Raw genomic sequence first — 27,410 nt, 5'->3', positions numbered from 1 at the left:
GCTTCAAATGGAAGCTCCGTTCCTCTAATCTAAAGGGGTGACCTCTGGTGCGTTGATTGTTTTTATGGGAAAAAAGAACATCCCACATCTGCCTATAATCCCCTCTAATGTACTTGTACAGAGTAATCATGTCCCCTCGCAAGCGCCTCTTTTCCAGAGAAAAGTGAATCCATTGGCAGTAAAATGCCAAAATTACATTCCTTCTACTTTAAGCACATCTTTTTGTGCTCGTGAATGATGGTATAGGCAGGCAACATTATGGAGAGAAACATAGACAGAGTTAAGCAACCTGGCGTTATGGTATAAAAAAAACATTGAGTTAGCACAAAAGTGAGACCCTTGTTTTGCAACTTATAGATCCACCTTTTGTTAATTGAACCCTACCCTCTTGCTAGTTCTTATTTATAGCTTGGGTATGAAAAGTAATTAATGAAAATGATTACTTTGTGTGGCAGAAAACAATGGAAAGACTTTACTTACAACAACTGCATTTTAAATTTCAGAGGTCTCATTCGGCATTTTCTCTGATGAGTGAAGATACCCCAAGCACCAATGTTGACATGAAATCTGCCCGACCGGAAGTGCTTTGCCAGCATCCGAGAAATTGCAGTAAAAGAGCAAAAGAAAGGAGGCCTTCTACACTTCCAAGCTGGAAAAGTGTTGATAGCCTATATGATTCAAGTAAATGATATGGATTTATATTATTGTTGCAAATGTTACTGATATTGGCTGAGTGCTATAGGAAACACATAGACAATATTTATGGTTGATTACAACACAGCAAAGCATTGCTGCAGTCTTGAAAGTGTGCCTAAGGCAAGTGTTCTCAAGGGCTAGAAAAGAACTCTGATAGATAATGGCTAAAGGGCCAGCGTGCCCCTTCCCCAGTGCACGTGAGCAAAACCAGTTAATTATGTTTATTATAATAATATAGAACTTACATGAAGTGCTTTAAGCAGCACATGTAAACTGTTCGCTTTAATGGAAAAAAGCATGCGTCTGAATTACCTTGTTTATTAGTCGTGCGTCAGCAGTTTTCTCCCAAAAGGTCACCCATTCCACCTCTCAGTCCAACAGTTCAACCAATAACCTGTCCGTCTCTCTTCTCTCATGCTACATTTTGACATTTAGAAGGAAATTAAAGCAAACTGAAAATCATGAATAATGCACAATGGAGATAATGCATTAGTTATACTCCCACTCTTTTCCTCAGATAAATGGAAAATCTGAAAATGCATTTCATGCTTTGCACTGTTATACTGGTTTAGCAAAGCATATGGAAGTATCCCTATCATTGGTAGTCAATAGTCACTTAAAGGAAAACTATACTCCCGGAATTAATACTTAAAACAAACAGATAATTTATATCCTAAAAAGTGACCTATTAAAGAATTGTACCAAATTAGAATATATATTGGTAAATATTTTCATTTATCTTGAGCCACCATTTTTTCTGGTCTGTGTGCTCCCTCAAAGATCACCTGACAGGAAATAATGCAGCTCTAACTGTAACAGGAAGAAGTGTGAGAGCAAAAGACAGAACTGTGTCTATTCATTGGCTGATGTGGCCTAGCATGTATATGTACCCTTGGTTTGTTTGTGTGCACTGTGAATCTTATGACCCCAGGAGGCGGCCCTTAGTATTTAAAATGGCAATTTTCTATTTAGGAGTACCCAATGGCACATACTGCTAAAAATATATTATTGAAATGGTTCAGATGAAGCAGGGTTTTACATATGGGCTGTGTTATGCAATTTATTTTTATAGAGATCCACATTGTTCAGGGGTAAAGTTTTCCTTTAATAGAGGCAAATATGACTTTCAGTAATAAAGTTTTTCTCTCCTATTTTTCCAAAAATGATCACCCTTTATTAATTGAAAAATTATTTTATACCCTCTTTCAAAAAACTAAAGTTATCCTCAATGTACAACAGGGCTTCCAAATCATTTTCCTCCTGGCATTCTGCTCCCCGAACCAATTCCATATCATGCGCCTAATGAGTCTAATGAGCTTAATGCAGGTTAAAAGGCACACAATATTGTAGAATTTATATGGATGCATACTGCCATAAGCAAAACAATTAAAGCATTTCCTACTTTGGTTGCCAATTCAGTGTTTTAGGTCTACAATATACGCTCTATACTGTATGCTGAAATAAAGTGTACAGTTTTATCAACCTGTGTTCTATTAGAAACATACAAAACATAAAATTAGCATGTCTGACATTTCCCTGAGGTCTGGGAAGAAAAGCCCTGCACATCTCCCTTCTTTGTGCCTTATATATACAGGTATGGGATCCCTTGTCCGGCAACCCATTTTCCCGAAAGTTCTGAATTACGGAAAGGCCATCTCCCATAGACTTCATTATAAATTATTTCCTTTTTCTCTGTAATAATAAAACAGTACCTTGTACTTGATCCCAACTAAGACATAATTAATCCTTATTGGAGGCAAAGCAAGCCTATTGGGTTTGTTCAATATTTAAATGATTTTTAGCAGACTTGCTAAATTATGGAGATCCAAATTACGGAAAGATCCCTTATCCAGAAAAACCCAGGTCCCGAACATTCTGGATAACAGGTCCCATACCTGTATATCCATCTTGCAAAATAACTTCATTTTTGAAACCTACCCCTTAAATCAGTAGCATATTTCCCAAAGGACTCAACAGAGGAGAAGTTCCTCTGCATACAGAGGAACTGCCCAACTGGAACCCTCCCAATAAAGGATGATGAATAGCAACTTAAGGAATATAGAAATGCATTGGTGGAGGTTTCAAACCCTTAATATTTCAAGTACCAATTTAGCATTTTGTGTGCATTGTGTACCTTTCATTTTGAGATACAATTTGTTAGCCTCAATTTCCACTTTATGGAGTATGGATGAATAAAGAGACCAGAGCCGCTATGATGGTATCCTTTTATTGCCAGATTATCTAACTGGAGTCAGCAGTGTCCTCCCTTTTTATTTTTCTTATTGACATTTTCTCAATTTTAAAGGAATACATCCATTAACTAACTTTTTATTGATTAAATATGTATGTATATAAGTGGTACCTACTATTTTTGGAAATTGGCAGGACTGGTTTTGTTCTTTAACATGCATAATTAAGTTTCTTATATGTGCTACTATATGAGAAGTCACCAAGTAGTTCTATGACCATATAAAGGTACAAAACGAAAGACCAAGTGTTTTTATACACTTTTTATACACTCTAATATCCTAACACAAGTTTTAATGAGCCTTTTAACACAAATAACATCTTAAAGTACTATTTAAAAGGCTATATTTTACAGGATATTCATAGTTCTTGTGTTTTATAATAGATGTAATTTATACTTTGAGAATGTTTTGCTACTTGTATTTACATGAGATGATTTCACTAGTTAAAGATAAGCCCCATTTTTCTAAGGTCTACTGAGTATCATAAGGTAACTTAAATGACATATATTTACCTTTTTATGTGTTGTTCCTGTGGAAAAAATGTCCATGGTGTTTACTGTTTTCTTTATAAAGCGTTTTCTTTTGTGAAAGTGAAGGAAATATTTTTATTTGCAATGTCTTATTGCAATGTCAACATTTTTATTAGATGCTGTATAACAACGTACAATTTTGTAGGTATACACAAACTCAGAGAACGGAAAACCATGACCCTGAGTGAAAACAACAAAGTTTAGGAAATAGTGAGAATAAACACACATCCAAAAAAATAAGTTGCACAGGAAAAACTAAAACAAACAAGTCATCCATATTTGACTTTTACTAAATAGGAACATTTATATATTGTGTATTATATATAGAGAGAATGAGAGAGAGTTTGTGGGGGGCACTTCTTGCTTCCATAAGAGACCCTTAATCCCTGGAGTAACATGTACTGAGCCCAAGGTTTAGCCTGGTGTAGATATGAAGAGGTGCAATGAATAAATGTGCTAACTTTTGTTACACAGGTCCCTCGCCAGTTCTGCACAGTTCTGATGGGAATTGGGTAGCTCTTCAAAGCATTACACTGCCTCCTCCAAGAATGCTTGCTCAGCCAAAGAGTCAAGTCTTCAAAGCCTTGGAAGATGAGTCCCGAGTTGTTTCAGCCTATGATGAGATGGGCTCAGAGAGCGATGAGGAAGTTGACTGGAGCTTAGCCCTCAATGCATATAGACGAAGAGCACGAGATTTGTCAGATGATTCTTGCTATGCAGACTCACAATACAACCCTGAATGGGCATGCAGTAATGATTACTATCAGCCTGTGACATCTCCATCATCTGGCCTATACACCAACACTGAAACTGTTTACTCTGATTCAGAGACCTCATCACTGAACTCATTGAAGGAAACAAGGCAATCCTCCAAGTCATTATGGCCAAACAGAAAAGTTCCATTTAATCAGATTCAAAAGGATCATGGCTATGGAAAAATGGATATTAACTTTAACCCTCAGTCAAATAGTATGGAATATTCAGACAGCAGTGAAGCTGAGAAAACGCATTTTGATGTAGAAAAAAAGTCTAGAAGGTGGAAAAGGAACAAAACTGAAATTGAAGAGCAAGGGGATTTTATGAAGGGGCAGAAAAGATCTCTAAGCACAAATACGGTATAGTATTTCTTGTTGATATTAATTAACTACACAAAAATGAAACAATAATCTAATCAGATTTATTCATCTGTTTTAATCATTTCTTTTTCAGTAGTAGAAATGGTGTTTAGTTTTGATTTCCCTTGCTCCTGTGTGTTCGCACTCAAACTTGCCTCATTAGGGTGAAGGTTCAAAAACAGATAAATATCAGCAAAAAGATCTGCACACCTTTAACTGAAAAAGTGTATATGAATAGAATATATATATATATTTAAAGGTAAACATGTTTGCTTAGTTCTTAGCACATTTAATATATTTAAGAAAATACATGACGAGTGCACTGCTGACACCTGCAGTATCACCCCACCCATTTTCACTTCTTCACACAGTAAATGGACACTAACCACAGTTAGAAAGACAAAGCCACAATTATTTATTAACAAGAATACTAGTGTTTTTAATTACATAACCCTATTGGTATGTTATAGAATATACTACTTTTTGCAACATTTCAGTCAGTTATTATTTCTTTTTAAATTTTAGCCTTCCTTTTTCTGCTTACAGTAAACAGGCAGATATAGCTAATACCGGCAACACAATCTATTGCTCTATAAATTTATTGTTATGGTCACTTTTTATTACTTGTCTTTTTATTCTCTCCATATGCATTTCACTTTCTCATTGAGACCACAACTTTGTTGCTGGAATCGATACTGAAATTTCAAAATGAGGAGCAATTTTCCTCAGAAAATCACTATATTGTACTTAAAGTGACTTTTTTTTATTGACCCCTCTAAATATATGTTTTATAGAACACATACATTAACCTATTTTAAAAAAATCTTTAACTAGCCTTCAAGTTTTTATTTTTGTCTAAATTTGCCCTTTTTCTAGACTGCAGTTGACAATGTTGTTTGGTTGTCTGGGTCATGAACTTTGACAACCAAAAATGAGATTGACTTTAAAGGAGAAGGAAAGGCAAGTAAAGAGTTAATCTCAAGCTGCAGGCATACCTTCAGTTGTCTCAATAGTGCCCTTAAGTCTCCCCATCTGTTCAGATGATCAGAAGCCAAACAGGAAGAAAAAACGCTGAGCTGTGTAAAGAAAGTTCCCATAATGCCTTACTCCTGCACAGACATGGAGACCTAGTGAACATGCTCAGTTAGTAAGACTATGGGGCCGATTCATTAAAACACGAGTTCGAATCCCGAATGGGAAAAATTCGAATTGGATACGATAATCTCTGAAAATGCTTATGAAAAAATCATATTAGTCACGATAATATCGTATTGGCGAAAGTCACAAAATTTTTGTACCGAACTATTGTAAACAGTGGCAGAGCCTTTACGAATTTGTTGCACTGTAAAAAAGTGCTAAAAAGTGCACTAAAAAGTCGCGCAGTCATACGAAAAAGACACGCAATCGCAAAAAAACAACAAAAATACGCTCGGAGTGTTCACGTCTTAATAAATCTCCCCCTATGAGTCAGCTTCCTGCTGATTGGCTCAGATCCACATTCCTAAGTGGGGGAATGAGTTCTTATCATTCTTGAGGGAGGGGGAGCAGGAAAGAGCAGAGAACAGAAAGCTGTGTGTCTCTGGCACAGGAATTACAGACACAACTAATCTTTTTTTAGACAAGTCAGTGCAGCGTTTCTGTGAGTGTTTATGGCTGTATTTACATAGACCTTTCTGATAAAACTTACTTAGTTTTTACCTTTCTTTCTCCTTTAAAGGAGAAGGAAAGGTAAAAACTAAGTAAGCATTTTTAGAAAGGTTTATGTAAATACAGCCATAAACACTGCACTGAACCCTCTATCAAAAGAAACACAGGATTTCTTGTTCCTTTTTTGTAAACATGTTCTTAGGGTATCTGACTTCCTCTCCTTTAGGGCTCCTTCAAGTTTGTGGCACAAGTCTGTGCAGCTCTCTCCTCTTCTCCTCCTCCGCTCCTCCCCCCCACATAAGAATTCATAAGAACTCCCTCCTCCCTTAGGAATGTGTGATCTGAACTACCAACTGCTAAAGCTGCAGCAGGAAGCTAGGAAGACCAAGCTAAAATGGCAGCTGCAATCTTAAACAAACAGAGAAAGCTTCTAGGGCTCTTTACTCACGTATGGTAATGCTTTCTGCAGAATAAATATAGGGGTATATTTATCATGCTGTGTAAAAAAGAGGAGTAAAACATTAACGGTGATGTTGCTCAAAGCAGCCAATCAGATGCTTTGCTTTGGTTTTCTAACTGATGAAATGTAATTGCTGATTGGTTGCCCAGGGCAACATCACCATTAATGCTTCACTCCACTTTTTACACAGCATGATAAATATACCCCTTGGGGCAGACTTATCAAGGTACGTTTTTCAAGATACGTATTTATTAAATACAATTTTTTTGTATTGTGCTTTTAAAAGTACGAAAAATTCGTATTTAGAAATACGGAAAAATTGTATCTTATCGTATGATGTCCGAAAAGTGCGATTTTTTCGGATCTGAACGATCGTAAATTGCAGGAAAACCTTTCTGACTTTGATCCTTCTGTGCATGATTTTGGAAGCCTCCCATAGGACTCAATGGCACTCTGCAGCTCCAACCCGGCCCAAGGAAAGTCTCACATAGGGCTCAATGGCACTCTGCAGCTCCAACCTGGCCCAAGGAAAGCCTCCCATAGGGCTCAATGGCACTCTGCAGCTCCAACCCGACCCAAGGAAAGTCTCCCATAGGGCTCAATGGCACTCTGCAGCTCCAACCTGGCCCAAGGAAAGTCACCCATAGGGCTCAATGGCACTCTGCAGCTCCAACCCAGCCCAAGGAAAGTCTCCCATAAGGCTCAATGGCACTCTGCAGCTCCAACCCGGCCCAAGGAAAGCCTCCCATAGGGCTCAATGGCACTCTGCAGCTCCAACCCGGCCCAAGGAAAGTCTCCCATAGGACTCAATGGCATTTTGCAGCTCCAACCTGGCGCAAGGAAAGTCACAATACCGAAGCTTGAATAAATCCAAAACTTTCGTACTCCGCCGCGTTTTTTGTCTCAAAGTACGAAAAAGTTGTGCAGATGTCACAGAAAATACACAAAAGTTGGAACCTTTAAAAAAAATAATTTTTTTTTATATTCAGACCTTTCATACTTTGATGAATGTGCCCCTTAGTGTTCTATGTGGCACTATTATGAATAATCTATTGGCAGTAAAATGCCAAAATGCCTTCCTTCTCTTTCAATTTTAGCAATATTCTTATATTGCTATACTGCCCATTTTATTATCTTCCATTCTGACATTATTAAACCCTAGCAACCTAGTAATTGTTAAAACTGCACAACTCAATATTTAAAATAATGAAAAAAAAGTATTGGAGAAATTAGAGAGAACACTGGGTGGGGACACAAATATGTAATATTTGTTATAGGCCCTTTAATGGGTCCTAATATAAACTATAATTTATGTTTCAAATGGGAGAAGAGTTAGTGCCTTTTTTTCTAGATATGCAACAGGGGTATAGAGAATGTTATATATTATATATTTTGCTAAACACTTGCCCTTGTACGACAGGTGCACGCACCTGAAGTCAAAAGTTTCTGATACATATGATATCCTTTTGACTTTTTTTCTCAGGTCATCTAACTTGTAAAGGCACATTTAGTAGCATTTTTTTTCCTAGCATTCCAGAATCAGGCAGAGTTGAGCCTACCACCAGGGGCACTGCAACACGAGGTAAGGTGAGAAAAGAAAGTGGCTCCTGGTAACTTTAAGAACAGAAATTCAAATTTTAAATAGAATTTTGGCTCTTGTAGTGCAGATAGCACACGGCACTAGTGTAAACTTGGTTGGGGGGGCGGCAGCCAGGGGCCCAGGAACGTATGCAGCGCCGGATTTATCTTCCAGACCCCCCCGTGCAGCTGCGAGTGCGCATACATACAGTCCCATACAGAGCAGTGGGGAGAGGTCCCCATTGCTCCGTATCGGAGCAAAATTTAAAAATATCATTGTGGCGGGGCGGCGTGCCCTTCATTTCTGCCGCCCTAGGCCCGGCCCTTTGTGGCCTCTTCACAAATCCAGGCCTGAACTTATGTTACATAGTTACATAGGGTTGAAAAAAGACCTGTGTCCATCAAGTTCAACCCATCCAAGTAAACCCAGCACACCTAACCCACACCTACCAATCTATACACTCACATACATAAACTATAAATACAACCACTAGTACTAACTGTAGATATTAGTATCACAATAGCCTTGGATATTCTGATTGATCAAGAACTCATCCAGGCCCCTCTTAAAGGCATTAACAGAATCTGCCATTACCACATCACTAGGAAGGGCATTCCATAACCTCACTGCCCTCACCGTGAAAAACCACCTACGCTGCTTCAAATGGAAACTCCTTTCCTCTAATCTAAAGGGGTGACCTCTGGTGCGTTGATTGTTTTTATGGGAAAAAAGAACATCCCCCAACTGCCTATAATCCCCTCTAATGTACTTGTACAGAGTAATCATGTCCCCTCGCAAGCGCCTCTTTTCCAGAGAAAACAACCCCAACCTCGACAGTCTAACCTCATAGTTTAAATCTTCCATCCCCTTAACCAGTTTAGTTGCACGTCTCTGCACTCTCTCCAGCTCATTAATATCCTTCTTAAGGACTGGAGCCCAAAACTGCACTGCATACTCAAGGTGAGGCCTTACCAGGGACCTATAAAGGGGCAAAATTATGTTCTCATCCCTTGAGTCAATGCCCTTTTTTATACAAGACAGCACTTTATTTGCTTTAGTAGCCACAGAATGACACTGCCTGGAATTAGACAACTTGTTATCAACAAAAACCCCTAGATCCTTCTCCATTAAGGATACCCCCAACACACTACCATTCAGTAGATAGTTTGCGTTTATATTATTTCTACCAAAGTGCATAACTTTGCACTTATCAACATTGAACCTCATTTTCCAGTTTGCTGCCCAGTTATCTAATTTTGTCAAATCGCTGTGCAAAGCGGCAGCATCCTGCATGGAACTTATAGTTTTGCACAATTTAGTGTCATCAGCAAAAATAGAAACAATACTGTCTATGCCCACCTCCAGGTCATTAATAAACAAGTTAATTGTGCCTTTTCATGGAACCCACTGTGGAAACTACATAAATAGGGAAAGATCACAGGGTCCCCAATGCCAGTATTGTAAGTTCTTTTGGGCAGGGCATATTTGCCATGTCTTTTTCCCACAAAGCAAAGCATTTTTCCCCATAATTCCAGCACAAGGGGGTGAGATGCAATTGGGGCTGATGCATTAAAAAGCATAGTATTGCACTTGTGAATCAGATGCAAGTTGCACCAAAAATATTTGATATTAAGTTTGCCACTCTTGGCGCTTGGTGTCAAGATGATGTAAATGCTTGATTCCCTAGATGCAAGTGTGAGGCGACTATTGACACAGGCTGCTCTGGGAACCCTGGATGCGTCAATAGACGTACTGTGCTTGGGGTAAGGTGGACCGAGCAGCACTGAGAAACTATGTGGAAGTGAAGTACTCTTTGATGCAAGAACTTTTAATGAATAGGATTTCTCGTTCAAATGACTGCGACTTGCATGTCCATAGCTACACTTTAGCCCGTAAACACCAAAAAGAAAATAATAAAAAAATAACAAAAAAGTTTAATAAACAAAAAATCAAAATCTATCTAAAGAACCAATGTGCAACGCATAAAACAAATTATATAAATTACGAAATTCGTACCAAATCGGGCGTTGAGGTCCAGGTGTAGATACCCCGAACCTAGCACTAATATAAGCAGGCAAAGCCCATAAAGTCCAATAAAGTCAGTTTCACTCACCCAGGTCCCAAGGTGGTCCGGGTGCTCAGGGCCCCGAACCCGTAGCCAAGGAGGTTTATTCAAAATTCGAACGTAAGAAGCACCAAGCACTCCGGATTTCAAACGATAAGATCCATCTTTATTAGTCCATTAAAACGTAAATATCTAACGCGTTTCGTGCGCGTGCGCACTTAGTCATAGGCATACCCGTATGTAGAGACAGAGATTTAAATAGTGTGTAGCAACAATTAGCAATAATTGGCAATTGACAAAAACACATATCATTTCATACAAAGTTAAAAACTGAATCAAAAGAACAATTCTAATGGAAACATAATAAAAAGGACATATTGCAAGGTAAGTACAACACATTTCAAAATGGAAGATAGACAATTCACAAATGCATAGAAAATCAATAATCTTTTATACAAAAAGTATATATGTTTTAGCGATCCTGATATACAATGATTAATAAATAAATTGAGATGAATCTCCAATAGAAGTCACAGACCTCATTATTGAGGTTTATATCAATTCAAGTTAATTTATGTAATATATATAAATCCAAAAGTATAAACATCAATAAAAGTCAATAAATATCTAAAAAGAAGGCAACCATTTAGCTAAAGTTACTACATTGTAGGTAAAGGTCTGTAATTGAGAAACACATCTATATAGTCAAAGTAATAAAACGGCCGATCTCAGCATTAAGTACACCAACCATTAAATCACTGTCATATCCAGAAACAGACCAATTTGCCACAGACTATTACAACAGTCTAATATTCCGACATCGACTCACCATAATAAATGTCGGGCAGATCATCTTACCATAAGTGCTACAAGTCGGACGATATGGGACTTAAAGTCTGCACGCTATCCAACTCATGCTGGCAAGAAACGATCACTATGTACAAAGCTGAGGTGTTAATAATCCACCTACAATAATTTACATGATATGAAGGCCCACAACCTTAATTCTAAAAATAAAAGCACACTATTATAATAGTCAGAGCATCGTTCAGCTATAGCTGCACTAGGTATAGCAGCTCACATCAAATATGGAATTAAGACCATTCGGATGTCGTGTACCAAGATGGAAAATCCATTTTACTTCAGATCGCAAAAGACGTGCATATATATCGCCACGTCTCTCATCAAAAACGATCCTATCAATACCCTGTATTTGTAAGAACGATACATCAGAGTTGTTACATTGAACAAAGTGTCTAGCGATAGGGCTATTATTGTCCCTTGCAACTATATTTCGAATGTGTTCACGCATCCTGTTCTTAAGGGGACGTGTTGTGCAGCCAACGTATTGAATACTACATTTAGAGCAAGTTAACAGATAAACAACATTTCGAGTGTTACAGTTAATATAAGAATCCATATTATATACCCTGCCAGTTACAGTGCTAGAGAAGTTATCTGATTGCTTGATGTAGTTACAGGTCACACACCTCCTAGCACCACAACTGTAAGTCCCTTTAGTGGCCAACCACGTTGGTTTCCTTAAGGGTTGTGATCTCCATAGGGTCGGGGATAAAAGATTTCCTAAAGTTGGAGCCCTACGTGCTACCACCTTATAACCATTCTGTAAGATCAAGGCTAGGTCAGAATCATTATATAAGACCGGAATAAGCTCATTCACTATTTGCCTGATCCTATAGAACTGATTACTATAGGCCGTCACAAGGATAGGTGATCCTCCAGATGCAGCAACTGCACTAGAGCTCTTGTGTTTGGACAAAAGTACAGATCTATCAGTATTTAAAGCTTTTCTAAAGGCCCGAGAAAGTGATCCCATACTGTAACCCCGGTCCAAAAACCTATCACGTAATGCAAGAGATTGTTCAATGAAAGCACTTCAGTGCTACAATTTCTACGCAACCGGTAGAATTGTCCCAAGGGTATACCCTTGAACATGTGACCGGGGTGGCAAGAATCTGCCCGCAATAGGGAGTTCCCCGCACACGCCTTCCTGAAAGCAGTGGTCTCTATGACCAAACCCTTGGCAACAAGCCGTAAATCAAGAAACGATATAGTGGTCTTATTGAATTCAGAAGTAAATTTCAAATTAAGGTCATTAGTATTTAAATCATCAACAAGGCTTGAAAAGTCCTGCCCTGTTCCCCGCCAAATAAAAAGTAGATCGTCAACAAAACGCTTATAGAAAACAATATTGTGCAAGTGAGTAGACACACCTCCATAGATGTGGGACTCCTCCCACCAACCCATGTACAGGTTGGCGTAGGTGGGCGCAAATTTGGCGCCCATTGACGTCCCACATCTCTGGAGGTAAAATTGCCCATCAAAAAGAAAATAATTGTGAGAAAGCAAATAACTGATTGAATCTAAAATAAAATTCTTAGTGATAATGTCATAAGAGCTATACTTATCTAAATGATAAGCAATAGCATATAAACCCCGTTCATGGGGGATACAAGAATAAAGTGACGCTACGTCTATAGTGCCCCAAGAGAAGGACTCCTGCCACTGGAAATCCTCCAATAATTGCAAAATGTGCTTGGTGTCCAAAACAAAAGAGATTAGACGTTTAACTAAAGGTTGTAAATAAAGATCAATAAGCTCGGATAACCTTTCATTGAGGGAAGCTATACCAGATACAATGGGTCGTCCTAATGGCGGGCGTTGGGCCTTATGGACCTTAGGCAAATGATGAAAAAGAGGTACTCTAGGAGAAGTGGGAATCAGATATTCCCTCATCTTTTCAGTGAGTAACCCACTCATATGGGCATCATGGATCAAGGTTGTTAAAGTTATAGTGTACTCTGGTGTGGGATCACCCTTCAAAGGTATATAGGTGGTGGTATCCAAAAGCTGTCGCATGGCCTCATCTTTATAAGTCTTACTATCAAGTACTACCACCATCCCACCTTTATCCGCATTTTTAATCACCAGAGAGGGATCATCCCGTAATTGTTTTAAAGCCAACTTCTCTAGGCCCGTCAAATTGGAACTGGAAGCCCATGTCCTTGTTTCAGATTTTAGAGACAATAGCCTATCCTCAACCAATTCTTGAAATCTATCAACCACAATCCCTCTACAATGGACGGGATAAAAATTAGATTTCATACATAACCTCTCCTTTAATATGCCAGGGTCGATACCAATACTATTTAAGGTACCAGAGTCATTTTGTAAAGATTGCAAATCATGAATACAACACTCATCCCTGAAAGAAAAACCCTCAACAGGTGTAACCACTGTAACATCAGATCTTGTTTGATCAATATTCACATCCATAAGCGAATCATCAACAATGGTATCCCAAAAGTTTTGTAAAGGTTGCCATGATTCGGCAGTATCAGGGACATTCAAAAAATATTTCTTTAAAGCAAGCTTGCGAACAAAATTGTTGATATCTATCATAGTCTCCAACACGTTAAAGTCCCTGGAAGGTGAAAAGGATAAACCCTTTGCAAGTAATGATAACTGCATACAAGTCAATTTTTTGCATGAAAGATTCAATACATGGGTCTCTTGCTCCCCTTGCGATCGCGAAGATGATAATTCGTGCGGTCTCCCCGTGTGGAAAAAGGAGAACCCCTCCTTCAATTGCCCTCACTAAAACCAGTACGATCACTCCGATCATCCAAATCATTAAACCGTCTCTGCTGGGATGTGTCCCTATTTCCTGCCTCATATTCACGATCCTCATTCTTTTTATTAGCAGTGCGTCCACGGGATCGGGTAATTCGTTTAGATATTTCACCAACATCATTGAAGGAATCTAAAGCCCGCAATTTACGATCCCTCTGTAAAAAAACAGAAGAAACAGAGGAGCAGAAGGAAGTACTCTCATTCCCCGCACCTGACTCATCATCAGTGCTTGTAAATCTGACAAACTTGTGGGGCTGTGACTTCTTTAAAATAGTCTTACGAGAGTCACGATACACAGAACTAACTCGTTTTTTAAAACCCCATTGAGTTGTCAGGTATACTTTCCCCTCTGTATAGTCCTGTTTATCCCTGTTAAGTTTCTTAATTTTACGCAAAAGGACCAAGTCCTCAGCTTTCTTAAGTTTAGTTTTTAAATTGATATTAAGGGCACTATACTCATCCAATTGATGAAATCTGGTAAGTGACTCATAGAGATTATTCAAATCACCTTGAGTACGTAGAAGATCATTCTTCTTATGTTCAATCAATAAACCCATTAATCTCAGGGAACAATCAGATAATACCAGGTTCCACCTATCCATAAATTCAGTTTCGTGTATATCAAAAGAAGGCATTTTGCGAATACGCAGACCACGAGGTATAATATTAAGTTCTACATATTTTTCCAGAGACGCTAGATCCCACCAGAGGTTCATCTCCCTTATAGATAATTTTTCCAGATCACGAAATCTATAATCAAGAGGCAAATCTACGTCTAATTCCTTAAGGTGCCCAGAAAAGGCATCCTGCAGGCGCTGCCGGCGTTCATTTGCAATCTGCATATAATTAATTAACTCTAGGTCTGCAATAGGCTGAGAGCCATTAGAAAGGGGACCTGACATGGTGAGTGAGAATATCAAATTAGAGAAAAAAGCTACTAAATTTACCCATAAACACCAAAAAGAAAATAATAAAAAAATAACAAAAAAGTTTAATAAACAAAAAATCAAAATCTATCTAAAGAACCAATGTGCAACGCATAAAACAAATTATATAAATTACGAAATTCGTACCAAATCGGGCGTTGAGGTCCAGGTGTAGATACCCCGAACCTAGCACTAATATAAGCAGGCAAAGCCCATAAAGTCCAATAAAGTCAGTTTCACTCACCCAGGTCCCAAGGTGGTCCGGGTGCTCAGGGCCCCGAACCCGTAGCCAAGGAGGTTTATTCAAAATTCGAACGTAAGAAGCACCAAGCACTCCGGATTTCAAACGATAAGATCCATCTTTATTAGTCCATTAAAACGTAAATACCTAACGCGTTTCGTGCGCGTGCGCACTTAGTCATAGGCATACCCGTATGTAGAGACAGAGATTTAAATAGTGTGTAGCAACAATTAGCAATAATTGGCAATTGACAAAAACACATATCATTTCATACAAAGTTAAAAACTGAATCAAAAGAACAATTCTAATGGAAACATAATAAAAAGGACATATTGCAAGGTAAGTACAACACATTTCAAAATGGAAGATAGACAATTCACAAATGCATAGAAAATCAATAATCTTTTATACAAAAAGTATATATGTTTTAGCGATCCTGATATACAATGATTAATAAATAAATTGAGATGAATCTCCAATAGAAGTCACAGACCTCATTATTGAGGTTTATATCAATTATTAAATACAATAAATTCAAGTTAATTTAGCCCGTCCAAGTTTGTAGTCTTGGTGTTGTATCCAACATCCACGTTGAAGGGTTAGGGTATTGACATGTTCAACATGTATGGCATTGCCTTTAAGGATTTTAGGAGTTCACCTGCTTTTTATTATTTAGCCCCCTGGAATTGCCCTTCATTGGCCCTATTCTCTTGCATATACATTAACCTGCCCTTCTGAGAAGATTCATGAAAAACATCTAGACAATTATTGGTGTTTATGCTGTTTAAACCTGGAGAATAATTTATGCAGTGAACAAAAAGCTTTTCATAGAGCTGTTGTACCTACATAACAATACCTGGGAAGAAAAAAGCCAAAGAACAAATCTAAACCTTTAGGTGCCCTGTAATTCACTGTTTTTGAATTTGTTTTTTCTTTCCTAGTTATAACGAGGGATTTACAACCATACAGCAGTGTTTTTTCTGCTGTTCTTTGGCTCCACCCAGTGGTGATTTCTAAAATCATACATGTTCTGTTTCTGCACTTGATGCAGTCTTTGGATAACGTAAAATAGAAACATTTTTGCTCCAGGTCTCCAGTTTTTTCAGATATAAATAAAATCTGTTCATTGACCCAAACCTGACAGAAGCTGGTATTTCCTATAAGAACTTGTCAAAATGAGAGGAACAAATTCACCAAATCATTCCTACGTGTTACTAAATTTGTTGTAATGACATTATAGCTTTGGGATTTGAGTAACAATTGCTTTTTCATTTTTATTCCAATATTAGCAATGATCTCTCTTTCCATTGTTTTTGATGTCTTATAAATTCCATGATACAATTTTATGTGTATGACTGTGAGTCCTTCTGTAGAGCAGTTTGGTTGAGCAGCAATGGGACACTGCAATGCCCAGTGACACGTGGGGAGCACTCAGTGCCGGCTGCATGTAAATGGGAAGCAGCTGGTGTATGAGAGGACTGCAACATTTAAAAGGCCTAAGCCTGATTTTTTACTTTCTTCTCATGTTTTAAATAGGAAATAACATGTATTTTTATGCAGTTGACTAATATTGTATTGCTCTGCACAAAGTCTCTCCCAGTGAGAAAAATTTTGTAGGGATTTTTTGAATCAAAACATTTATAGAATATACGGTTTCCCCACAGATTATATTAATCACCCCTTCCCCTAGAGCAGGCAAGTAATAATACTTGGCTGTCTGTGTTAAAGAGCTGGGTAGTATAATGGGGGCTTGCCTAAAAAGTTCTTCAACTCCACTCTTTGGTCACTGTAATATAATGATCATGACTTGGTCTGATACAATAAATATGAAAAAGTTGAAGAGGTAAGTATATTAATATGTTCTTTCTGTTCTGTTTTTTTTCTGTGATCTTATCCTTATTATCATTTGTATAGTACATGACTGCACCACCCACCATCATCATTCAGGAACAACTGAAACAGATCCCCTCCAGTGGAAGCCTTTCGAAGATGAAAGATAGCCCGTAGTGGTCCCTACACTAGGCAGGAGTACTAATGCCATGAACATGCTGCTTTTGCTAAGCGTCCTTTCTATTCTCACATTTCCTACGAGTGCGCTATAACAAAGCTGCCTGCCACAACCTTTACCTTGTTCATGTACTCCCTGTTCCCCTAATTCACAAAGGGCTCAATGCTTGTTTCTACTCCAGGCTCCTAGGTACAGTATATGCACCCCTGTTACAAGGTGGAGACCAAAAATGTATGAGGGAGTGTATTTGCTATTGTGTAAAGTACCAAATGGGAAACCTCTATTTCACAGGGTATAGGCTACAGACAGGGCACTTCCTGAGCAGCAGCAGAAGGTAACCCTTTGGGTCCCCTACATTAGCTAAGTGGGTAAGATATTTTATCCTAATTGGGGCCAAGCACTGGTGTTCCACTGACCTAAATAAAGGCAAGTGACCTATTATTTTGCACCTTTATATATTTGCAGAAATCATTAGTAAATTTTAATGTACCCTTGAAGTGGAAGCTTCCTATAGTAAGTAAAATAGTATATATATATATATATATATATATTTATTTATTTATTTTTTTCTTGCAGGCTTTCAGTGATGTATCAGAAACCGATACAGGCAACAGAGGACCACATCACAGGACCATGACAGATAACCTAGAACAAAAACTAAAGACTAAATTATGTGAATTAACAGCAAAGATTAGTGACAAAGAAACTTCGTCTGGGGAAGAGCAAGATCCAGAGTTCAGAGTGGAAAACAGAAACCCTGAGATGTTATCTGAGGAGAGTGGCATGTGTGTGCAAGAGGAGTTAAAAAAGGTATGTGTTCATTTTTTAGTGTAATAATTCTTTTCACAAGAGTTCTATGGCAGGAATAGGCAACTATATTCACTGTCATCCACTCCCAGCAACCACCAAAGTGCTGGAAGGTGCCTGTCCCCGTTGTATGGTTTGATTTGATCAGGTATGCTCATTAGGGCAGTATTTCATTAATATTGATTATATGTACTGAATGCACATTATCTTTGTACAATTTGGATAATTATTTAATACTGTATAGCCACATAGAATATAATGACTTTTTTGTAACTTAAGGAAGTTGTTCACCTGCAATGTTCAAATCTAATGAAATCACCAATGATGCTCTCCGCACGTTAGAAAATGCATTTTCCATGAAAAAGTAAAAATCTCACTGTAAAAGCTACTTTTTATACCTGTTAAATCAGTCCTTCTTCTGTCTCTCTGATCAGTTTTCAGAAGGGATGGGAGTGGCCTTTTTTGTACCTGACATAACTGAGAACTTCCTCTATGCTTACATGATTACTTTTCATAAATTGAAAGGTCATTGGTTATTTTTTCCCTTGCAATGGCATAGGCAAACAGACTCAGGGTATCACAAATTTAACATATTGTTATGTTAGATTGGCAGCATTCTGCAGGAAGCAATGGCAGACTGACAGGAGACACAGCCAATAGGACTTAAGTCTGTTGCCAGTACTATGTGTAACATCACATAAGGAAGTAAAAAAGCGACTAGTATTTATAGGGGTCACTGACCCCCCCAGCACAGGGTCTGTGTAGAAGTGAGGGAGTGAGGTGAATATCTCTCCAGCTGCACATTTATTGTTAACTGTATATGGCAAAGATTGTTCTATTAATGTGAACTGTTAGATTTGTGAATATTGTACAAAGGTGAACAACTCCTTTACTTCTGGGGTGCTTGATAATAATAATTTTAGGAGAACCTTTCTAATTTTAGCAGAATAAATAAGCCAAGTCAAAAAAAAAAAATTGGATTTCCACTTCTCTTCATTGCACTTTCCTCATAATCTGCTCTTTTAAAGCTGAAAGACACAGTACACCAACTAGATTCTTAAAACTGCCCTCATATGCTGAACTGAAGTATAACTGGGATAAACCTCAAAGAGAGAATTATAGTTATGCTGATTGAATTTTGGCCTAATTGTTTAATAGCTTTCATTGGGACTCATTTACAAATGCAGGTGCTAAGAACAAAATTGTACCTACCATGCAACTGACTTGCACCTAACAAGCTGGGTCCAGCACATTTTGCATTGCTGAAAAAAAGGGAAACTTAAAATAAACTTACCAGAATTTTCTTTTCCTGGTTACTATGGGCTGCATTCACACACATGGGTTATCCCTAGGGTGGCCTGGTTCCTGGTTACTATGGGCAGCATTCACACACATGGGTTATCCCTAGGGTGGCCTGGTTCCTGGTTACTATGGGCTGCATTCACACACATGGGTTATCTCTAGGGTGGCCTGGTTCCTGGTTACTATGGGCAGCATTCACACACATGGGTTATCCCTAGGGTGGCCTGGTTCCTGGTTACTATGGGCAGCATTCACACACATGGGTTATCCCTAGGGTGGCCTGGTCCAAAAAGTAGGACACAGTCACATATATTTTTTATGATGAGTTGAAATATACAAAATATACTATTTTTTTTAAAAACACACTGTATATATGACATACATGCATTTATGTGAAGAATTGGAAGAAATTCATTTTCATTTTTTTCTGGAACATTATAAGATAACCAAATTAATTTTTTACAAACTAAATGATGTAGCCTATTTGCCATATATTTACTGTATTTGCCATAGATTTCTATTTCTTGTATTTCTGCCCTTAGCTTGCCTTTACTTGACATGGTGTGTGACAGAGTGCTCAAAAATAGGACTGTCCTGCCTAGAGCAGAATATCTGCCCACCCTAGTTATCCCCATCCCAGAGGGTGTGAAGGCTGCCATAATAACCAGGGAAAACACTTTCTCACATCCCATTAAAAAGTATGCACATGCTGATTATTTAAGAGTAAAAAAAAAACAGATTTACTGGCTTTTTCCACTTTGCACTTGTGCTAATTAATGAACCTTACTGACTGTATCCTTGATACGCAAAACTGTAAAATTGGCCAACCAATAACCTCCACAGCTGCATGTAGAAGGTCACAGGCCAACCCACAATTGAGAAGACCCACTCATAAACAGTTGCCTTGAAATCCAGAATATACTGTACCTGATTAAATCAACCCAAATACTGTTTTTTAAAACAATGGTAAGTTTAAACTCATTGGGTACCAGTTGTGAGCATTCCAGATAATGGCCACCCCCCCCCCAACCTTTTTTTTTCCAGTAACTTTTTTCTGATAGTCTAAGGACTATAATTGGGGTAGAATAAAAACAGCAAACTTTAATGCACTTATAATTATATTGTTGTAATGGAACTGAGATTGCTGCATAAGAAGCCCCAATGTGTTTTAGGAATTACCCAGGATCCACTCGATAGACAATGGTATCACACCAGTTCCTGTCATAGTCACAGTCTCTACAATATTCAAGCATATTCTTCAGGACTGAATGATTTTAAGGGTGAATTGTATACACTTTGATGTAGCCGTATGCTTGTTTATTACAGTATTAGTAAGCAGGAGGCCCAGCTGGGAAATAGCTGAATAATTGTAGAAGAAATTGTTAGAGGAAACAGTATTTAGTGCGTTTGAAGTCCTTAAGGGACCTCCAGCTCATTAAAATGTTCTACTTGAAAGTAGGGCTTGTTAGTGATGCCTAGCAGTTTTACTTGTTTTGTCACAGTGTGAAGTGTAAAATGAGCCATTTTGTGGTTTTTACATTCTTAGGAACCCCTGGGAAAATTCAGTGCTGCAATTTGAACTCATATTCCGCTCCCATGCTTATTATCTACAAACTTCATTTTTTTAATTTCACTGTTCTCACTTTGGGGAAAAATTTTGATTCTAATTATAACCCTGATTTATTTAACTCACCAGACATTAATATAAAGAAATGAGCGCCGTCTATCCACATTTATAGACAATACATTTACTGTATTTGTACACTGTGTAACCATGAGACAATGTATATAAACATTCAATTGAATGTAGGCAAAATATATTACATATTAATAAATAAATATCTTGGGTCGTGCTGCTCCATTTACAGAATGCATTGCAGATGCATAAGTTAAAGGGACAGTATACATTTGACACCACCTTTGCTAAATAAAAGTACATGCATCCTGAGTATTCTTTAACTTACGTTTTAAAAACCGTGTTTAGAATTTATTAATATAAAGCACTATTTGGATAATTTTTTTGATGAATGTCTTCCCCTCTCTCCAATTATAAACAGAACAATTTGTTCAAAGCTCCTTATCATCCTTAAAAACATACCCTTCACTTCCTTTAGCATTTAAGCAGCTCATTATTAGAGGCCTTGAATATGCATACTGCTTCTGCCCTCTGGTTGGCGAGGTTATTTCTAAAAATGAAGTACTTCCTTCTTTGCAGCTGCCTATCTGCCAAACATGGTACCTCATCTTTTCTCTAAAGGCATTTTCCAAAACTTATAGCTTAAGACCGAAACCGAATCATTGTGTGATTTGCAATCCCCTTTAATACAGTCAACTTTTCTTCTACAAGAGTTAGACAAATATTACATGTGATGATAGGAGTGATTTAATTTGATGTCTCTAAACTAAATCTTTATTCACAAACAGGCAGGGTCGGACTGGGCTTCCGGGACACCGGGAAAAAACCCGGTGGGCCCCGGCCCTAGTGGGCCCGGCGGCCAAGACCCAATGCCTGTTGCCGGACGCTGGTGTCCTCCCCTGCAAACAGGGAGACTAAAGCTACTTCATGTTTTGCCCTTGCACGGTAAATAATTATATTTGATTAGATAATGCCCCTGCATCAGGAACTCCTGCTAACAAAACAGTCATAACTGAAGGTAAAGGGAGTGGGGTTGTATTCTGATTTACCATGCAATGCCCAAACCATGGAATAGCTTTGATTAAAAATGCTTACTGCTGGCTGGTTGCGCTTGATGATTAGACTAGTAGAAAACATTGCACCTTTTATTATATAACCCCTTATATGTTTTCAATTTATCTAACTGTGACAGAAATCAAAGCATTCAAAGTAGTTGATGGCTTACCATTCACATTAATATTTGGGGGTCACTCATGGCAACAGGTAAACCAGAAACACATCCTTCTGCCATTCGGTGGTTAAGCACCGTGCTGTGGGTACAGGCCACAGGGCAAGTCATTGGCTTTAATGACACCTGCATAACCTTTCAGCAGAATTCTTATGGTAGTTATGGAAGTACTCTGCATGAGTCTTATTTTTTGTGTTGTAATTTTCCCTCCACATACCCTCTACAAAGCAGAAAAACAATGAGTTGAGGGGGGGATAGATTTTTTTGCACCTATTTTTTTACTGTTACCCACTTCACAGCTCTGCTAGTTGAAATAATAGAAGAACATTACATGGCTTGGGAATGCACTGTTCCAAATTGCAAATTCCTGTGTCTGTGTAGTGATCCACATTGTTCATGTAAAGAACCTAACTGATCCATTAAGATTTCAAGTTTGCATTATGCAGAAAGTAACAATTGTTGATGCATGCAAGTGCCCTGTGTCTTTTCTTCTGCATGTGCTGTACTTTAGGGGCTTTTAACAGCAGGATAAACAAAATCTATTCTAATTGTATACTTCTAACTCTCTCTTTTAACTGCTTTCTGAAAAATAGGAAAAACGCCAGGCTTTAGAGCTTCATTTAAAACTACAGTTTTTATCCTGTGTACTGCAACAGGTGAGGCTACTCTTTTGTTGATCTCTACTAATATCAGTTCAGTGTTCCTCCAGAAAGAAAGAAATAGCAGCTTATTGCTTATTCAAATTAATAATATCATATAATAATTGTATCAACAATTTTACATTTATTTTTTGGAAGGAGGAAACAAAATGGGTTTCTTTTCCAGAGCTCAGGTTCAGGTTTTAGATAACCACAGGCTGGAGTGGTCTACCAGTCACAGGCTAAAGTTAGCCTTCTTTAGCTGACCATTTCTTCAGAAGCTATTAGCAGATTCATCTCCTCCTAGTTAAGTCTGCTAAAAAAAAATAACTTTTTTCTAAACATGAATAAACCCAATAGAATAGTTTTGCCTTTAATTTGAATTAATTATATCTCAGTTGAAATCAAGTACAAGGTACTGTCTTATTATTACAGAGAAAAATGAATTAATTTTTAAAAATTTGATTTATTTGAATGGAGTCTATGGGGGATGGCCTTCCTGTAATTTAGTGCTTTCTGGATAATCGGTTTTCGGGTAATGGATCCCATATCTGTAATAAAATTGCAATTTTAAAGGTTTAAGCCAATTCAAAAAGCATAAACCTTCCATAGGAGCATTGCTCTACCTACATGGTACAAGGGCTGGTAACTGCTGTGTGCCAAGCTAGAACATACAGTATATACAGTATATAACATTTATGTTTTGGAAGGGCACTGATCATTGCGGCTTGACACTGGGCCACACAACATATGACACATCATATAGAGACACTTGACAACTAACACTGTAGAATTTACAGTATAGGGCTGACAAAGAGTTAAAGTCATTAGTTACAATGTTGTTATAATCAATGATAAAATGAGTCTTAATAGTTCTGATTCCTCTATTCAATGGTTTTGATCAATAAAGAACTAAAACACAATTATGTGTATATTTTTACACACACTACATATTGGCAACAGTTAGATTCAAGCCTTTTATAGACGTGTAATTCTGTTTTAGTTTGAGATGTGATGAGTATTTAAATTTGAATTACCTGTAAGTACCAGATAATTTATGGCTGATGCTGGACAGCTAATTAGGGGAGTGAAAACTTTATCTAACAGTTTCTGGCCTACACTCGCAGTATACTCCCACATACTGTATTAACAGGAGTAAAGATGAAAAATTGCCCTTCAGATAAATTGGTTGTTAGTGATTTTCAGCTGTAAAGGAATATTTTACAATTTCAAATTTTGCCTTAATATTACTAATAATATTACTTTTTATTCCGCCCCAATGATAAGAAATGTAGATAAGCGAAATCATCATTAAAGCAATATTGCATAATAAAACTAAAATCTTTCCCCAGCCATCCACTGCATCCAATGAAAAATAGTGTTCTAATCTGTGTAAATATGGCTCTATGTTCTTTGTAAGCATTAAACAAAGTTTTCCTAGCACTGAACAATATATTGCTCCACATGTTTGATGGTAATAGAGTAAAGTATGAATTCTGCTGCATCTATAAATATGTTTTTGGTCAAGTTCCGTAAATAACAATGGGGAACAGTGTGACAGTTGTATGAAGAGCTTTACACAACTAGCCATGGGCAGTTAGTGATGAGCGAATTTCGCCATTGGCGAATTGTTTAGCGAAACTTCTGTGAAAATTTTTTGCAGAAAAAAATCACTGTGTATCAGTAAAAGCCGTGGGTGACAAAAAAGTTTCTCAAATGTTATTGTCAGATTCTCTCTAATGGCCATTGGTATGCGAGAATGTTTTCCATTGAGGATCCTGCCTGGTCTAATCGCTTATGAACCCCTGGTATCTGCTCATTTCGACTAACTTCAGACATTCTGAAATGGGCAATGGCACTACAGCCATGGTTTTGCCCATGTGTTTTCTCACTTGGATATGTGACAAACAAACAACAAATACACCTCCATAGGGTAACATTGTAATCACTTTGCCCCTGACATTGTTATGGCACAAAAAATGCTCACTGGTAATATATGAAACAGCCAGTAAGGTAATCCTTTTAGCTAGGAAGGAGTGACCAGAAGTGCAAAAACATGGCTTATTGGTAAACAACACCATATACTCTTCTGTGTGTACCCATGTGTGTATATATTAGAAAATACCTGTTATAGAAAACCCATTGGTTTTATTGCAGTATTTTCTTTTGTTCTGTTGGTGATAATCTGCAGGAATATTGATTGAGTGACCTTAAAAAGTTGCATACAATTGCCTTGCATTTTACTGATTTTAAATGTAAGTAGTCCCATGAGTGTAATAATGAGAAGATGAGCTCCAGAATCTAGGTAACCATAATAGGCATAGTAAGCCCTTTTATCCTCTTTTAAAAAGAAAAAAGCTGTGTGTTTATCAGAATGATAGCCATCAATATGTTCATCAATAGTATTTAGGAATATATGAGATCCAAGATCTGGTTCATGGTGACTGTGAGTCATGTGGAAGGACAAGAAAGCTAAATGCCCCAGTTTTGTTTCATGCGGTACAAACTTTTTTTGGATTTTGATAATTTAATATACAAATTTAAACTGACATATATTTATAAAATGGGAATACATTAAAGATAATAATTATGTAACGATAGATCAAACATACAAATGATATATAGTGATCAGTACAAGAGGTAAAAATCCTGTGTTCAGCAGGATTCGGCTGAATCCATGCCACGGGCTGAACTGAATTTGAATCCTTACACTCGTGACTTTTTGTCACATGAACACGAAAATTGAAATTTTCACCCCGTGGTTCTCTTTAATCCTTCCTTGTCCTAATTTACATTTGGATTTGGATGTTGGGGGGAACTTCTGCAAAGGATTCGGGGTCTAAAATAGTGTATTTGGTGCAACCCTAAAAATTAATTTTCTTTTTTCTCTGTAATAATAAAGCAGTACTTTGTACATAATCCCAGCTAAGATATTATTAATTATTATTGGAGGCAAACAAACCTATTGTATTTAATGTTGAAATGATCTGGAAAACCCAAGGTCCCCAGCATTCTGGATAATAGGTCCCATACCTGTATCTAACGCCATTATTTATGTTGTGCTTCAGAAATGATGCCATTTGCATGCAAATTCAGTAAGAAAAACTTGCATTTACTAAAGCAGTGCCCTTACTGGTACATCACATGCAAGTGGTGGCGCATACTATTTATTGGACCCTTAGAATGACAATAGAATTCTGTGGAAAAAACGTTGCATTTGTGTTCATGTATGAGCCTTTGTGATCTTTATACATTTCAATTGTTTTGTAAACATTTGCTATTTTGATACAGGGAAAGAAATACTTAATTACACAATGAGTATGATATAGTTGTAGCTCATTATGAAGTTTAATACCAATAAATAAATCCAGTAGCAAGAAATATTGAATTTTGATGACTTAATAAAGGTGCCTTGTTTTAAGGACCCTAAGAAAAATCCGGAACACTTGGGTATTCATTAGCAACATGAAGGAGTCTGGGCTCACGAAGACCTATATGTATTGATAAGAAGCATTGATTTCCAGGCTTTTTACTGTAATGTTCTCCATGGTTGTATTTCTAATTGGCACTTGTGAGTGTAAAAAGCACTCAGCACCCTAAGGGCTTCACATCACTCTGTTTGAAGAGAATAAGCAGCTTTTACCGCTGCCTTAATGACTCATTGGCTTTCCAGAAGGGTCAAAATTATATGTAATTTTCCAGCTTGCTTTTGTTCTCAAGCACAATGTATTGTCTGCATACACCACCAAATAGCTGTAATATATAAATGCATATATAGATACATACCCTCTACTAGGATTCATTTATGTAGAAGGGATTTTTTGACATTTTAGTAAGAATGAAGTAGTGCACACTTGAGGTATGCCAATGCGCATGCCATCGGAAACTGTTTTATTATGTGCACGTAACTTGTATCTCAAGGTGCAATGGAAGCCCTGGAAGTAAAACCTCCTTAAGGAAGGTGTTAATCCCAGGGCTTCAGTGCCATTTCTGCCATAAGGTGAGTTAAGATACTAGCCTCTGGAGGCATTTTCAATTCGGCATGAGAGGCAGAGCATAGTTTACCCTGGGGCACAAATGCTTCTTATGTGAGCACTAAGGGGTGCACACTTGTGCCCTGTGGTAAAAATGGCCTGGGTTCTTATATAAAAACAATATACATATGCTGTTCATTGTACTCATGGGCAATATGTTAATAAGTAATGTATTGTTTTACTTTGGACTTTTATCATGTATGAACTTTAATATTAAAGTGTTCCACTGCTATACAATACAGAAACTTTAGCACTCATATAATATAACCATCGTGCCAATGCTGCAGAGTCTACAATTTAGCTCTTTGATCTATGATATGTCAAAGGGATACTGTCATGATTTTTATGGTATACTTTCTTTTTATTTCTAATTACACTATTTACATAGCAAATAATTCACTTTACCATTTAGAATTTTATTCTTGAACCAACAAATGTATTTTTTTAGCTGTAATATTGGTGTGTATGCAGCCATCTCAGTGCATTGTGCCAGAGTCTCAGCTTTCAGTAAGAGCCAGGGCTACACATTGTATATATAGTTTGTGTATGTGAGTGTATAGATAGGTAGGTATAGGGTTGTGTGTGCTGGGTTTAC

General features: G+C 37.6%; 1 protein-coding gene across 2 annotated transcripts in view; it reads left to right on the top strand.

Moving 5' to 3' along the window:
• Positions 1-27,410, top strand: part of myrip (myosin VIIA and Rab interacting protein) — a 185,788-nt gene that overhangs the window by 138,845 nt on the left and 19,533 nt on the right. For both annotated transcript variants that reach the window (XM_031904076.1, XM_002938306.5), the window contains exons 9-11: positions 504-681; positions 3,950-4,590; positions 17,747-17,980. In XM_031904076.1, the coding sequence (XP_031759936.1) occupies positions 504-681; positions 3,950-4,590; positions 17,747-17,980 (1,053 nt within the window). The remainder of the gene's footprint in view (positions 1-503; positions 682-3,949; positions 4,591-17,746; positions 17,981-27,410) is intronic.

Source organism: Xenopus tropicalis, chromosome 6, assembly GCF_000004195.4.
Source record: "Xenopus tropicalis strain Nigerian chromosome 6, UCB_Xtro_10.0, whole genome shotgun sequence".
Lineage (NCBI taxonomy): Eukaryota > Metazoa > Chordata > Amphibia > Anura > Pipidae > Xenopus > Xenopus tropicalis.
This window is presented reverse-complemented; position numbering and strand designations above follow the sequence as displayed.